At 36.8% G+C, this 12,551-nt stretch overlaps 1 protein-coding gene across 1 annotated transcript in view; it reads left to right on the plus strand.

Moving 5' to 3' along the window:
• The first annotated feature begins 5,560 nt into the window (after positions 1-5,560).
• The window catches only part of LOC107299527 (acyl-CoA:lysophosphatidylglycerol acyltransferase 1), a 24,310-nt gene continuing 17,319 nt past the window's right edge, over positions 5,561-12,551 (plus strand). The window contains exons 1-2 of the mRNA XM_015828889.1: positions 5,561-5,677; positions 8,830-8,925. Coding sequence (XP_015684375.1) covers positions 5,561-5,677; positions 8,830-8,925 — 213 coding nt within the window. The remainder of the gene's footprint in view (positions 5,678-8,829; positions 8,926-12,551) is intronic.

Below are 12,551 nucleotides of genomic sequence, written 5' to 3' on the forward strand. Positions count from 1 at the left end.
GTGAATCACTGCAGTTAAGTTAGTACCCAGTTGTTAATTGAATCTGGCTTCCCCATTGACTTTGCTTGTCAGAAGGTCACAAATGATGACCACGTGACCCTGGGACACTGCAATGATCATAAATGTGGGTCAGTTGCCAAGCATCCGAATTTTGTTCATGTGACCATGGGGATGCTGCAATAGTTGTAAGTGTGAAAAATGGTCATAAGTCCTGTTTTTTAGTACAGTTGTATTCAAAGTTATAACGGCACTGAAAAATGGGACTTATGACAGTTTTTCACACTTTGTAACATAACTTCGAATGGTCGCTAAGCAACTTGTTGTAAGTTGAGGACTACCTGTATATGCTTGCTTCTGAAGAATATGTTGGTTCCCTCAGATCTTTTTCAAAGGATGTTTTGGAACGTTCTGTATCTTTGAAATTGTAACAGACCTATGGCATTTGGACTGGACATTTCTTTGACAATAGTTAAGAATTCTTGAATTTACAATATAGTTGTACAAATTGAAAATAGAATTAAGAAACAGTATTGGTAAAATATTTTTTCTCTTTCATGTATAAAGAATCTACCTGTTTAAAGGATTTAATAAGTTCTGAAGTGATGAAAAGTCAGTAATAACTAGGATTCTTCAGTGCTTCTCTGCCTAGAAGAAAACAAGCACCAAATTTCATATATGAAACTTTTCCTGCCCTGGGAAGGAAAAAAAAATTGAACAACCCCCACCGCCCTTTAGTTTTTTTTCTTTACATTTGCATCATGTGCTTTACAGTTATATCATCTGCTACCTATTATGGAAACATTTGACTTCCTCAGGTGCCAAAATGTTTTATAGCTTTCTGCTAAAACTGTTTGAACTGTGATAGTTGAAATAATGGCTATTATATCTACATTTTCTACTGGTAGTAAGAATTCATCATATATGGAAGAATGTATAAAGTAATATTTAGCTGTTTTTCTTACAACTTTAAATATAATTTAGAAACTTGAAGCTGATAATTTGCATCTTCCATTTATAGATTTTAAAATTGACTCCAGATAAGGCTGCACTCCCACTGAAGGAATAGGATCAAATTTTTAAAAATCAAATGTAATGAACATCTTCAACTGCTTCTCTTCTCTGTTCTGTCCTCTTATACCAGTGGTGGCGAACCTATGGCACGGGTGCCAGAGGCGGCACTCAGAGCCCTCTCTGTGGGCACGCGCGCCATTGCCCCAGTCCTAGGCCTTCAGCTGGGTTTTATAAAACCTTTTTGCTTTAGGCCTCTGCCGCTGTGTAAAAAAAAAAAGGTTCAATCAATCAGTCAATTTCAACTTCTCATGGGGAAAAAAAAGATCTTGCAAAGTTGGAATTGATTGATTGAACTTTTCAGTCCCACTCAGTCCGCTGTTACCACCGCAGCCACACCCAGCCAATGGGCCACACCCAGCCAATGGGCCACACCCACTGGCACCCGACGATGCATAAGTGGGTTTTGGGTTGCAGTTTGGGCACTCAGTCTCTAAAAGGTTCGACATCACTGTCTTATACAGATGTTAATCTGGATGAAAACAGGATAAATGTGTTGCTTCTGAAAGATGGTTTCTGGTAATCTGAAATATTTCAGGCTACTAATTTCATTTCCACATTTATTTTTAAAAATCATCCTTCATTTCAGTAGTAGCCAATTTGTGTAGTTTGACCAGTTCTTTTCTAAAAACTTCCAATGTTATTCTCCACCAGTTGATAGAAATGGCAATCTAATGTTCAGTAATTGCTTTGAATGCCTTCTGTTTCAGGAGGGAAGGAAAAAAGGTAATATTGTACTTTAAGCTAAAGTCTGATGGCCCTGTTTTTGGTGTGTTTACAGAACAAATCATTTGTTAGAATATTTTTAAATAACACTTTAATATTGATTCCTACTAGTGCTTTCTGATAAAAAGATAATAAAAGGATGCAAGAAACAAATAATGTTGCAGTAGACTATGCTGAACCACTGATAACCTTGAATATATTGTTCTTTCTCATCCTTGAAATTATCTTCAAAATACCCAAATATTATGTTTTTTGAAGTTTCACTTCTGTAGCTGGCTACGTGGATTGTATCATAGCGTTTGGGCTTTAATATCTTCTATTTTTTAAGTACATTTTTATTTCTCAAAGGTAAATTTGAAGAGTTTATTTTCAAAATATTTCTCAGTTACCAAAGTGATTTACAGCTTGATCACAGAATATTATTACCGTGTTTCCCCAAAAGTAAGGCCTACCCTGAAAGTAAGCCCTAGCTTGATTAGGGCCTAGTATAAGCCCTACCTCAAAAATAAGCCCTAGTTTTGAAGTAAGGCGCATGCCTAAAAATCAAGCGGGGGTGGGGGTGGAGCTTGATTACCAGGCCTCCCATGAATCAACACCTGCCTCTCCTCGCTGGTCTACTTCTGCGGCATCCCCTGGCCTGCATTTCACAGTCAGAGGCCTTTCCAGATGGCCTCTGCAGCTGAGAACTGAGCTATGGATTCAAGTGGCAAAATGCAGGCGGGAACTCCATTCTCAGCTGCAGAATGAAGGTGCTCCTTCGGCCGCAGAAGAAGTGGGCCAGCTGGGCAGGGCTGTTGGTGCTGCCACCGCGAGGTGAGTGGAAAAGATACCCCCCCCAAAATAAGACTAGTGCCTCTTTTGGAGGCAAAATAAAAATAAGTCCGGGTCTTATTTGGGGGGAAACATGGTAATTTGAATATAGTGATGAGTTATCAAAAGGCACACAATATAATTGTAATACCTGTAGAGCAGGGGTGTCAAACTGCTGGCCTGCGGGCCGGATGCGTCATGCCAAAACCGCGCCCACCCCATTGCTGGCAATGGAAAAAAAGTTGCAATACATTGCGACATGTCGTGTGACGTTGCGAGTTTGACACCCCTGCTGTATAGGGATAACATCATTAGATGAAAGGTTGGTTGTCTCAAACGTTCCGTCCCAGTAACCTCCTACATCGACACAGAGGGTAACTCTTCTTGTAGTCTTGGTGCAGCATCTTTGTAGTTACTGCTGCTGTTATCTTTCTTCCAGAGGGGTGCTGCATTTGACATCCTTCCCCTAATTTCAGCATTTGAATAAAATGGAACTCCTATGAGCCCTTTTTTACATATATTCTTTGCTTTTTTGTATATTCTTTCTTTTTCAGTACTTTTTAACTATACTTGATATTAAAAATAATAAAACAGATTTTTTAAAAGAAAAACTTAGGATCTTAAGATTTGTTAAGTTCAAAAGTATTTAACATTGCTTTAGGAATATCTTAATTATTTCTGGTTATGAATAGGTATAGATAGATCTTATTATATTTGTATATGAAATTACATATGTTGGGAGTTATGACACGTCTACTAGCTAACGTTACCTTAATCTTGCCACTTGAACGTTTTTATGTTTGAAAATATGCATGTGTATTTTGAACTTAAGATAAAATTTAGACTTTGACCAGTCTTGTCAAATGCATAAGAATAAGATACTTTTAGTTTTGCTTATTACAGAGGCTTTGAAGAGAATTGATAGAAGAAATGCATGTTCTCTCAGGATGACATAGCAAGCTTAGAAATTTAGAATTCTTAATACAGTAATGAATCAATAATGTGATTATTAAGTAAAAAACTTGATAATTATTTACAGACATTTCCTTACATCTATTAGTTTAACAAAAATTAGAGTAGTAACCTTCTTCAATCTTAAGACCTAATCAAATTTATTTGAAGAGCATAATTATTATGATTCTTCTCCATACTGTATTTTTTCTTGGGAACATTTTGTAGCTTCCAATGTAACTGTAGAACATGTTGTAGTGAGAGAATCCTATCTAAAAATTCCAGAATGTAGTTAAAATTAGTTCAAGCTATTTTATAGAATAACACTTAGGAATTAACATTGCTAAGCTTTCCTAGATAACTGAACTTTACATTTCTATTGGAACTCTTGATGGAGATAATGCTACATCTATAGTACTCTTGGGTGACTATATTCCATGATACTTTACTTTCCTTAATTATTATGTATGAAACTAATATTTCAGTAATATTTACAACAGGCAGATGGTTCATATGGGACAATTCACAAATGAATTGTTCAGGCATGATTCTCTCTACCCTGCAAGAAAACTAGCCAGCTTCAGTATTGAATCAGAGCTAGTATCAGTATGCTCATAGGAAAACCACAAAGTGGTCCATCATCAGGGATTAGATTTTAAATTCTGAAAATAAAAACAAGAACCCATCATTGCCCCATGGTAATTTTAGCAAGTTATGTTTTGTAGCTCTCCTTGCATGTCCTACTGAGTCATGGGCTATCATCACATGACATTTATCCATGGTTAACTAAAGTTGACCCATTTGGGGGGGGGGCTAACATAATTTAACTCTACCTGGACTGAATTTGTGTGACTTGAATTGGGATTTTATGATACACTATATTTTTGTATGATTCAGTGTAGTTTGTAGACACTTTTATATACCTCTGAAGGAAAAAGTTTCACTATATACAAGTCTTTCTCATTCATCAGTGTTTTTTAAGTTTTAAGCATTTGGTATCAGAATATGAATGCTTGAATTAAAAACTGAAGCATTGTAACATCCTTGCAATCTTTGTCCATGCTGGATTATTATTTGACTGGGAGACTTACAGTAAATATCAAGCTAGAGTAGAAAATTAAGGAAATAATAATAGAAGAATGCAATGGTAAATCATTTCAAGTTTTTGAAAATAATGCCATAATCATGAAATCACCAGGTATTGAGTTCACTTTGAAGGAGACTTTATCTTATCATTGTTTTACTTATTTTTCAAGATAGTTTCAACATACATGTTCAATATACAGTATATAATAATTTACAAATTTAGAAATGAAAAATCTAGGGTATTTGTTTCTGAATTTAGAAATTTATCCATGAGATTACTACATTTTAATTTTGTCTCATTTTTATAAGTCTTCATTTTTTTCTTGCCTTATCATTGTTTTACTTATTTTCAAAGATAGTTTTGACATACATGTTCAATATATAGTGTATAATAATTTACAAATTTAAAAATGGAAAATAGTATTTGTTCTTGGATTTAGAAATTTTATTGCAAGATTACTACATTTTAGTCTTACCTCATTTTTATGTCTTTGTTTCTTCTTATCACCTGCTATTGAAATTTGATTTCATGCATATACATGTGAAAAATTAAGAACATCATTTTTACAAAGTATTTTTTTATAATGGCATCTCAAAAATGATTTTTTGCATACATGTTTCCCCTGAAAATGCATTAATTGAATAGCAATTGAGAAAAGGTAGGGGGAAAATAAATGTAGGAGAATGTATATTTGGGGCTTTCTAAGAGAAAGCTTAAGAGAATTTGAAAGTGTTTCCATTAAACATCACTTTAGCTTTAAATAGTGTATTATATTTGAAGTACTCCAAATTTACAAATCAATCTATTCTAATCTGTTGGAATACCTCTGAAACATGAGTTATTTTCATCTATTTTAAATTTGTGTAAGGGACCATTATTTTAATTAAGTCTGTTCTTCCCTTCTGTTTCTGCATAGTCATGGAATGGGGAGATGATATTAGAACAGTTTCAGAAGATGAAGCTTTGATGCTGGTGAATCATCAAGCAACCGGAGATATTTGCACCCTAATGATGTGCCTTCAAGACAAAGGCACGGTATGCTACTTTGATAGATATTGTTGATATGCTGTACTTGTTGAACAATCTGGGTAATTTTTTCAGAAATATAACATTAGAGAACCAATACACAAAATCTATGTCAATCCAATACTTTAATCATATTTTTTATTTCTGTATCTTCTCACATCAACTTACATTATTTACCGTGTTTCCCCAAAAATAAGACCCAATCTTATTTTTTATTTTTTATTTTGTCTCCAAAAGAGGCACCAGTTTTTATTTTTGGGGGATGTCTTTTCCACAGACTCACCTCGTGACTGGCCCGCTTCTTCTGCGGCTGCTTGCCGCTGTTCGCATGCTTTGCCCCCGGCCTACATTTCACCGTCAGGCCTTCAGGGGGTGCCGCATGCGTCAATCCAGAATTCGGTTCTTGGCTGTGGAGGCCTTTCCTGAAGGCCTCTGACAGCAAAATGAAGCCCAGGGGTGACATGTGCATCAATTCAGAGTTCCATTCTCAGCTGCTGAGGCATTTCCTGAAGGCCTCTGACAGTGAAATGGAGTCCGGGGGTGACGCACTTGACCGACGGCAAGGGCCACAGAAGAAGTGGACTGGCGAGGCAGGTGTCGGGGTATGGGAGGCCTGGCTGCAACAGTAAGCAGGTGTGCGGAGTGTGGGATAGCTCCATCCCTGCCCTAGCTTGATTTTTAGGCATGCGCCTCGCCCTAAAACTAGGGCTTATTTTCGGGATAGGGCTTATATTACCCCCCCCCCCAATCAAGCTAGGGCTTATTTTCGTGGTAGGTCTGATTTTTGGGGAAACACGGTACATGTCTGTTGTAGAAGCAGGACACACAAGTGTTCAGGCAGCATTAAAGTCTGTCTGTCTATATCTGTCTATCCATACCTACCTACCTACCTGCTCTGATGTACAGCCGTGATAATAAATAAAAATTTACAACCATTGTGACTGAAGTTAGAAATGGCATTGAAAAAAAGTGAATTCTGACCATTTTTCATACTTATGACCATTGTAGCATCTCCATGGTCATGTGATAAAAAGTTGGATGTTTGGCATTATATATTTATAATGGTTGCAATTTCCCAGGGTCATGTGATCACCTTTTGCAACCTGACAAGCAAAGTCAATGTAGAAAGCAGATTCACTTAACAATCTTGTTTCTAACTTAACAACTGCAGTGATTCACTTAACAACTATGGCAAGAAAGGTCGTAAAATGAGGCAAAACTGACTTAACAACTGTCCTGCTTAGCAATGGAAATGTTGGGTTCAGTTGTGTTCATAAGTAGAGGACTACTTGTATTGAAGTTAAAATAGACATGTAAAGAACAAAATAATCAAATCATTGGACAGTTAAGAGTCTGATGGAAGCCATGCATCTTTACAAATTTCCTAAGCCCTGAAAGATTTGGGGCCAGGTGTAAATGCTAAGGGAGTGAATGCAGTTACAGCTGAGTTTCAAGAAAGATTCCCACATAAGGGTTCTGATCTTTTAAGGCAGGGTTCCCTAAGCCGCAGTCCATAGACTGGCACTGGTCCGTGACATGCCAGGAACCAGACCGCATAAATAAGTGAAGCCCCATCCACGGGATGCAGGCAGCATGCGAAACCACGCCCCCTCCAGTCCACAGAAAAACCTTTCTCCATGGAACTGGTCCCTGATGTCCAAAAGGTTGCAGGCCACTGTTATAAGGAAAATGTAATTTTATTCAGGAGGTTGAACCTCAGTCCCCAAGTCCTGTTTACAATCTTTTCATCTTGTCTTCATCTAATTCAGCTGGTTCTCTTTTTTTCTTTCACCCATCCCATTTTTGAACTTAAGAAACATGCAAAAGTACTGATGGAATTTAGTAGTAGAAAGCCATAGAGTTGGGTATCATTAGTGTAATATCGCTTCCCTCCTTAACAACCTGCACATCTTGGGTTTATAGTGGCAACTGGGACTACCTGGATTGCCATTGCTAAATGATGTGGTCATGCATTATATTCACATTGCTTAGCAACAGCAACAGCAATCCCAGATACAGTTGCTGTTGAAACTTGAGGATTATCTGAACTATTTTACGTATATCTGTTTTTGTTTTATATTTTTATATCGGGAGACTGGTGACTGGCAATTAGATACCTTAATTTGGTCCTCATCTTTTTTCTTATCTCATTTTTGTAGCATAAGAAATTATATCATTCAAAATGGGACAAATAAAATACAGGTTGTCCTCGACTTACAACCACAATTGAGCCCAAAATTTCTGTTGTAAAGTGAGACATTTATTAAGTGAGTTTTGCTCCATTTTACAATGTTTCTTGCCACAGTTGTTAAGTGAATCACTGCAGTTGTTTAGTTACTAACCTGGTTGTTAAATGAATCTGGCTACCCTATTGACTGCTTGTCAGAAGGTCACAAAAGGTGATCACATAACCCTGGAACATTGCAACCGTCAGAAATATGAACCAGTCATAAGTCACTTTTTTCAGTGCCACTGTAACTTTGAACGGTCACTAAATGAACTGTTATAAGTCGAGAACTACCTGTAGAGAACCTGTAGACTACCTGTAGAGAACATATAATGGCATGTTTAAAATGAATGTGATGGGTATAATACAAGAATTAGGTTAACTTTATCAACTTTGTTCATCTACAAACACTTTAAAAATTAAGTTAACATTGTAAATGAATGCTTTCTAAAATAGAAATGTTTAAAGATCTTAAAAAGTATTATTTGACAGGTATATTTTTTGAATAATCAATATAGTTTTGCAAATCCTGTTTACATCTACATATTTGCTTTTTCTTACCTTAAAATAGATTTTGTGAGAGCTTTAAAAATGTTAACTAATGAAAGTAGATTTTAAATAAATGATTTAAATGATTTAGATAAATCATATCCAAGATATTGAAGAAATGGCTATCTATTTTATATAAAGTGAAAATAAGGATTTTAGAAAGAAGGAGAAATATACTGAGAGAATGTTGTTTTAGTAAATACTTCTTGAAAGCTAGTAAGCGTTTATCTCTAAGGATGCAATTTGTATTCAGTTTTCTATTTAATAGCAAAAATATTTTTTGTATTTTTTTATACATTTGTTTCTATGGAACAGAAAACCCCTCTCAGATTTTTGTTTTGTTTATATGCAGAATGCACACTATTTCTTATCTCAATTTTCCCAGGTTGTTCGTCGGATGATGTGGCTGATGGATCATATATTTAAATACACAAATTTTGGAATTGTATCTCTGATTCATGGAGACTTCTTTATAAGACAGGCAAGAATTACAAATATTTTAATAGTAAAATCTGCTTTCCTAAATATTTATTTGCACCTTGCTATGATTGTCAGTGTATATGAAGAGCCTTGGTGGCGCAATGGTTAGAATGCAGTATTGCAGGCTAATTCTGCTCACAGCCTGGAGTTCAATCCTGATAGGCTCAAGGTTGATTCAGCCTTCCATCCTTCCAAGGTCGGTAAAAGGAGGACCCCAATTGTTGAGGGCAATATACTGACATTGTAAACCAGCCAGAGAGTGCTGTAAAATACTGTGGGACAGTGTATAAGTCTAAGTGCTATTGTGTTGATATTGCTATATATTAAATTGAAATCCATTTCAAATAGTGTCAACAATTAATGAAAAAATTAACAGAATGTGGAGAAACACATAGTAACTTCTAAGAATACCCGTTTGATTTTATGTGTACTGTAGATTTGTGCCATTTATTTTGTTCACCCAACTAGAAATACCAGACCCCTGTTTACAGCAAACTATGGTTTTGGGGGGATTGGAGTACATGGTTTGCCACAAGTTTCTAATCTAGTGTGAGATAGAAACAAGTGAATCCAAATGTTTTAAATATGCTATTAATCCCTATTTTGGCTTTGTCTGAATGACTTCTCCATATGCCAGGTGTGTCCCGTAGTTATTTATTTAAAACATTTATATAACCACCCACCTTTCAGGCAACTCTGGGCAACTCATTTTAAAAACTGTGAAACACACTTATCTAAGAGTTTAGTGTTTACACATATAGATGATTTTTTGGAATTGAAGTGGAACAGAATATTTTGCATCCTTAAATGTCAGGGAATCAAAAATTGTAATAATGTATCATTGATATATAAAACATTTATATTCTTCATAGAATTATAGATTTGGAAAGGATTGTTTAAGCTGTAAAATTCATCTCTCATAAATCTGCATAGTAGACATGTCAGGAAAAATGCTGAATGGAGTGACTTTTCTGGTTTTATAGGCTTTTGCAAATACCTTTATTTAATTATTGATTTAGCAAATTCTAAGATACAGTATATTATTAGATAGCCAACAATCAACCAACCGTATATATTTCAGAGAATACTACTGATGCAGATGCAATATTCTGCTTTTTGGAAATTGTTTTCTGCTGTTCAACAGTGTTTGCAGAAAAAGAAAGTGAAAGTCAGAAAAAGTGATAAGGACAAGCACCCTATTAACTTCAAAAGGATTAAGATGAACATGTAGGCCAGTGCTGGCGAACCTGTGGCACGCGTGCCAGAGGTGGCACTCAGAGCCCTCTCTGTGGGCACACGTGCCGTTGCCCCAGCCTCACCTCCCCCCACGACCCCCTCATCAGCAGCCCCCCTGGAGGAGAGTCGCCCCCGAGAGTGGCCCACACGGAGCAGCGCAGCCAAGGACATGGCAGCCAGGCAGCGTAGACAAGACTCTGCCCTCATGCCTCATCCCATACAGTTGATGCTGCGGGGCTCAGGCAGAGGGCGTGGCCGCCATGGTGCTGCTGGGCTGCCTGGGCGATCTGTGGCGGGCCCTGGAGGCGGTGAATGGCCCTGCGGGCAGGCGGGTGGGGGACAGAGTGGGGGTGGGGCAGGGGGTGGAGCGGGGGCTGGGGCAGTTTTTGGGCACTCGGTCTCTAAAAGGTTCGCCATCACTGATGTAGGCTATAAGTTAAAGACAAAAAAATGGTCCCTGGAGAAAGAAGAGTGAGTTGAAAAATAACATTTCCCAATGGACCATTTTAGAGAATAGCTGGAGAATGGAAGTAGCCTAGATCCAGACCACAAGGTTCNAATGGACAGTTTAGAAGTTTTGAATATTTCCATTTGGCTAGAAATTGTTGAGCTTGGGAGACTCAGCAATTAGTTATAAAGGTAGCAGCAAAAGAAATAATGACAGGAACATATTTTGATTTTATATCCCCAAATATAAAAGATGATGTCAATGGGGGAGTATAGAGGGCATAGGGAATGACCTTGAAGGAAGGAGGAAAATATCGGAGCAATGGACAGATAAGAGGGGATTGCATAAACATATCAGGCAGGCCCCTCCCTTCCTAACAAGAAGATAAAAATGGAGGAGGACATTCATCTGTTAAAATAAAAATCTTGATCTATGTGGCATTGTTTTTTTAGTCTAGTCTACCTTGTTTGGCTACAGGGAGAAATGGAAGAATGATTAGTTCACAGATAATTAAATTTCCTGTTCTCTGGGAAGTTTACTTTTAACTGGATTAGTGCGGAACAAGTTTATGAAATGATAAGACTGATTAGATTGTCTTTATTTACTCTGTTGAGCAGATTCTGTGTTCACTTTTTCCTTTTTTTTTTTAAATTAAGATTAAAAGAGCTACTTTTTTAAACATAAAGCTCATCTCATGATGCTTTTTCAGCTTTTGGATGTTTTTTCTAGGATAAGGAAGGGGCAGAATTATTTCTAAAATTGAAGCTTCGTGCATAAGTCCACTTATAAGAAGTGATTCAATCTTTGCCCATCTGCTAACGTGAACCTTAGTACTAGGAAACTTAGAAAAATGCATAAGAAAGAAAAAGTTTTAAATTTGCATAATTTCTGTAAATCATTTTTAACTAAATATAGTGCTTACCTCTGTGAAAATCAAATTACATATAATTATACTGTCTGCTAATCGTTTTATATATCTGCAGCTCTCCCCTATGAATGATGTCCTTACCTCTGTGTTCATACTTCCTAGGACCAGAATAAGATTGCATTCTTTCTATTGTCCATATATTCTTACCTTAATGTTATTTATTTCATTTGTGTCCTATCACAATCCCACAAGACTCTGATTGCTTTATGGGAATACAACAATTAATGCAAAGTTGGTGTGCAGTCATCTTTACTAGTATGTACAGTTAGTGACCATTTATGAAGATTGGGAATCTGAATAATATTTTCACCAGGACGTGTGACTACCTATCAAGGTATTCTCCATGTAGCTCTCCTCAGGTGCCACTGTCGGCATCTGAGGAGGTTCCCTTTTCAGTTTCCTTGAGTGAAAAATCATTCTCAATCCTTCTGAGGAGTGGAGGGAATAAAGGAAGTTAAAAATAGAAAACACAAACATGTAGAATAAATCAAAATCCCTAGTGTCATATCTCAGAACACCTTCTGGAAGAGTTCTGTTTTCAGATGCATCTGTAAGGCAATTCAAATAAGTGCTTGACTAATCTCTAGTGGCAGAAACAGCACTCTGAGGTTTTTCCCCTTCCCCCTTCCCCAAACTGCTTTTTTCAAATCAACTTGATCAGTGGGTAGGTGACTACAGTCCTGAAGGTAACTTAGTGCCATAAAGGGTTCTGTAGGTCAGGATCAGCACTTAAATTTGAATGAAAGCTATCCTTTTTTCAGTTCTGTTAATAGTACTATTCTTTTACCAATTCTTGTTAGTGAAGTATAGAAATTGATATATATATATATATATATATATATATGTTTTTTGAGGTTTTCACGGGTGTTTATATGTGAGTCTTTGGTCATTCGGGTTTTCTCCCGTGTAAGATTAGAAGTATCATAGCGACGTTTCGATGAAATCACATTCATCATCATCAGGCTTGTGCTTTTAGCTTTGTGCTTCTCAGTGTAATATGAAATGTCTGCTGTTT

This window comes from Protobothrops mucrosquamatus, unplaced genomic scaffold (assembly GCF_001527695.2).
Source record: "Protobothrops mucrosquamatus isolate PMUCROS unplaced genomic scaffold, P.Mucros_1.0 scaffold5072, whole genome shotgun sequence".
NCBI lineage: Eukaryota > Metazoa > Chordata > Lepidosauria > Squamata > Viperidae > Protobothrops > Protobothrops mucrosquamatus.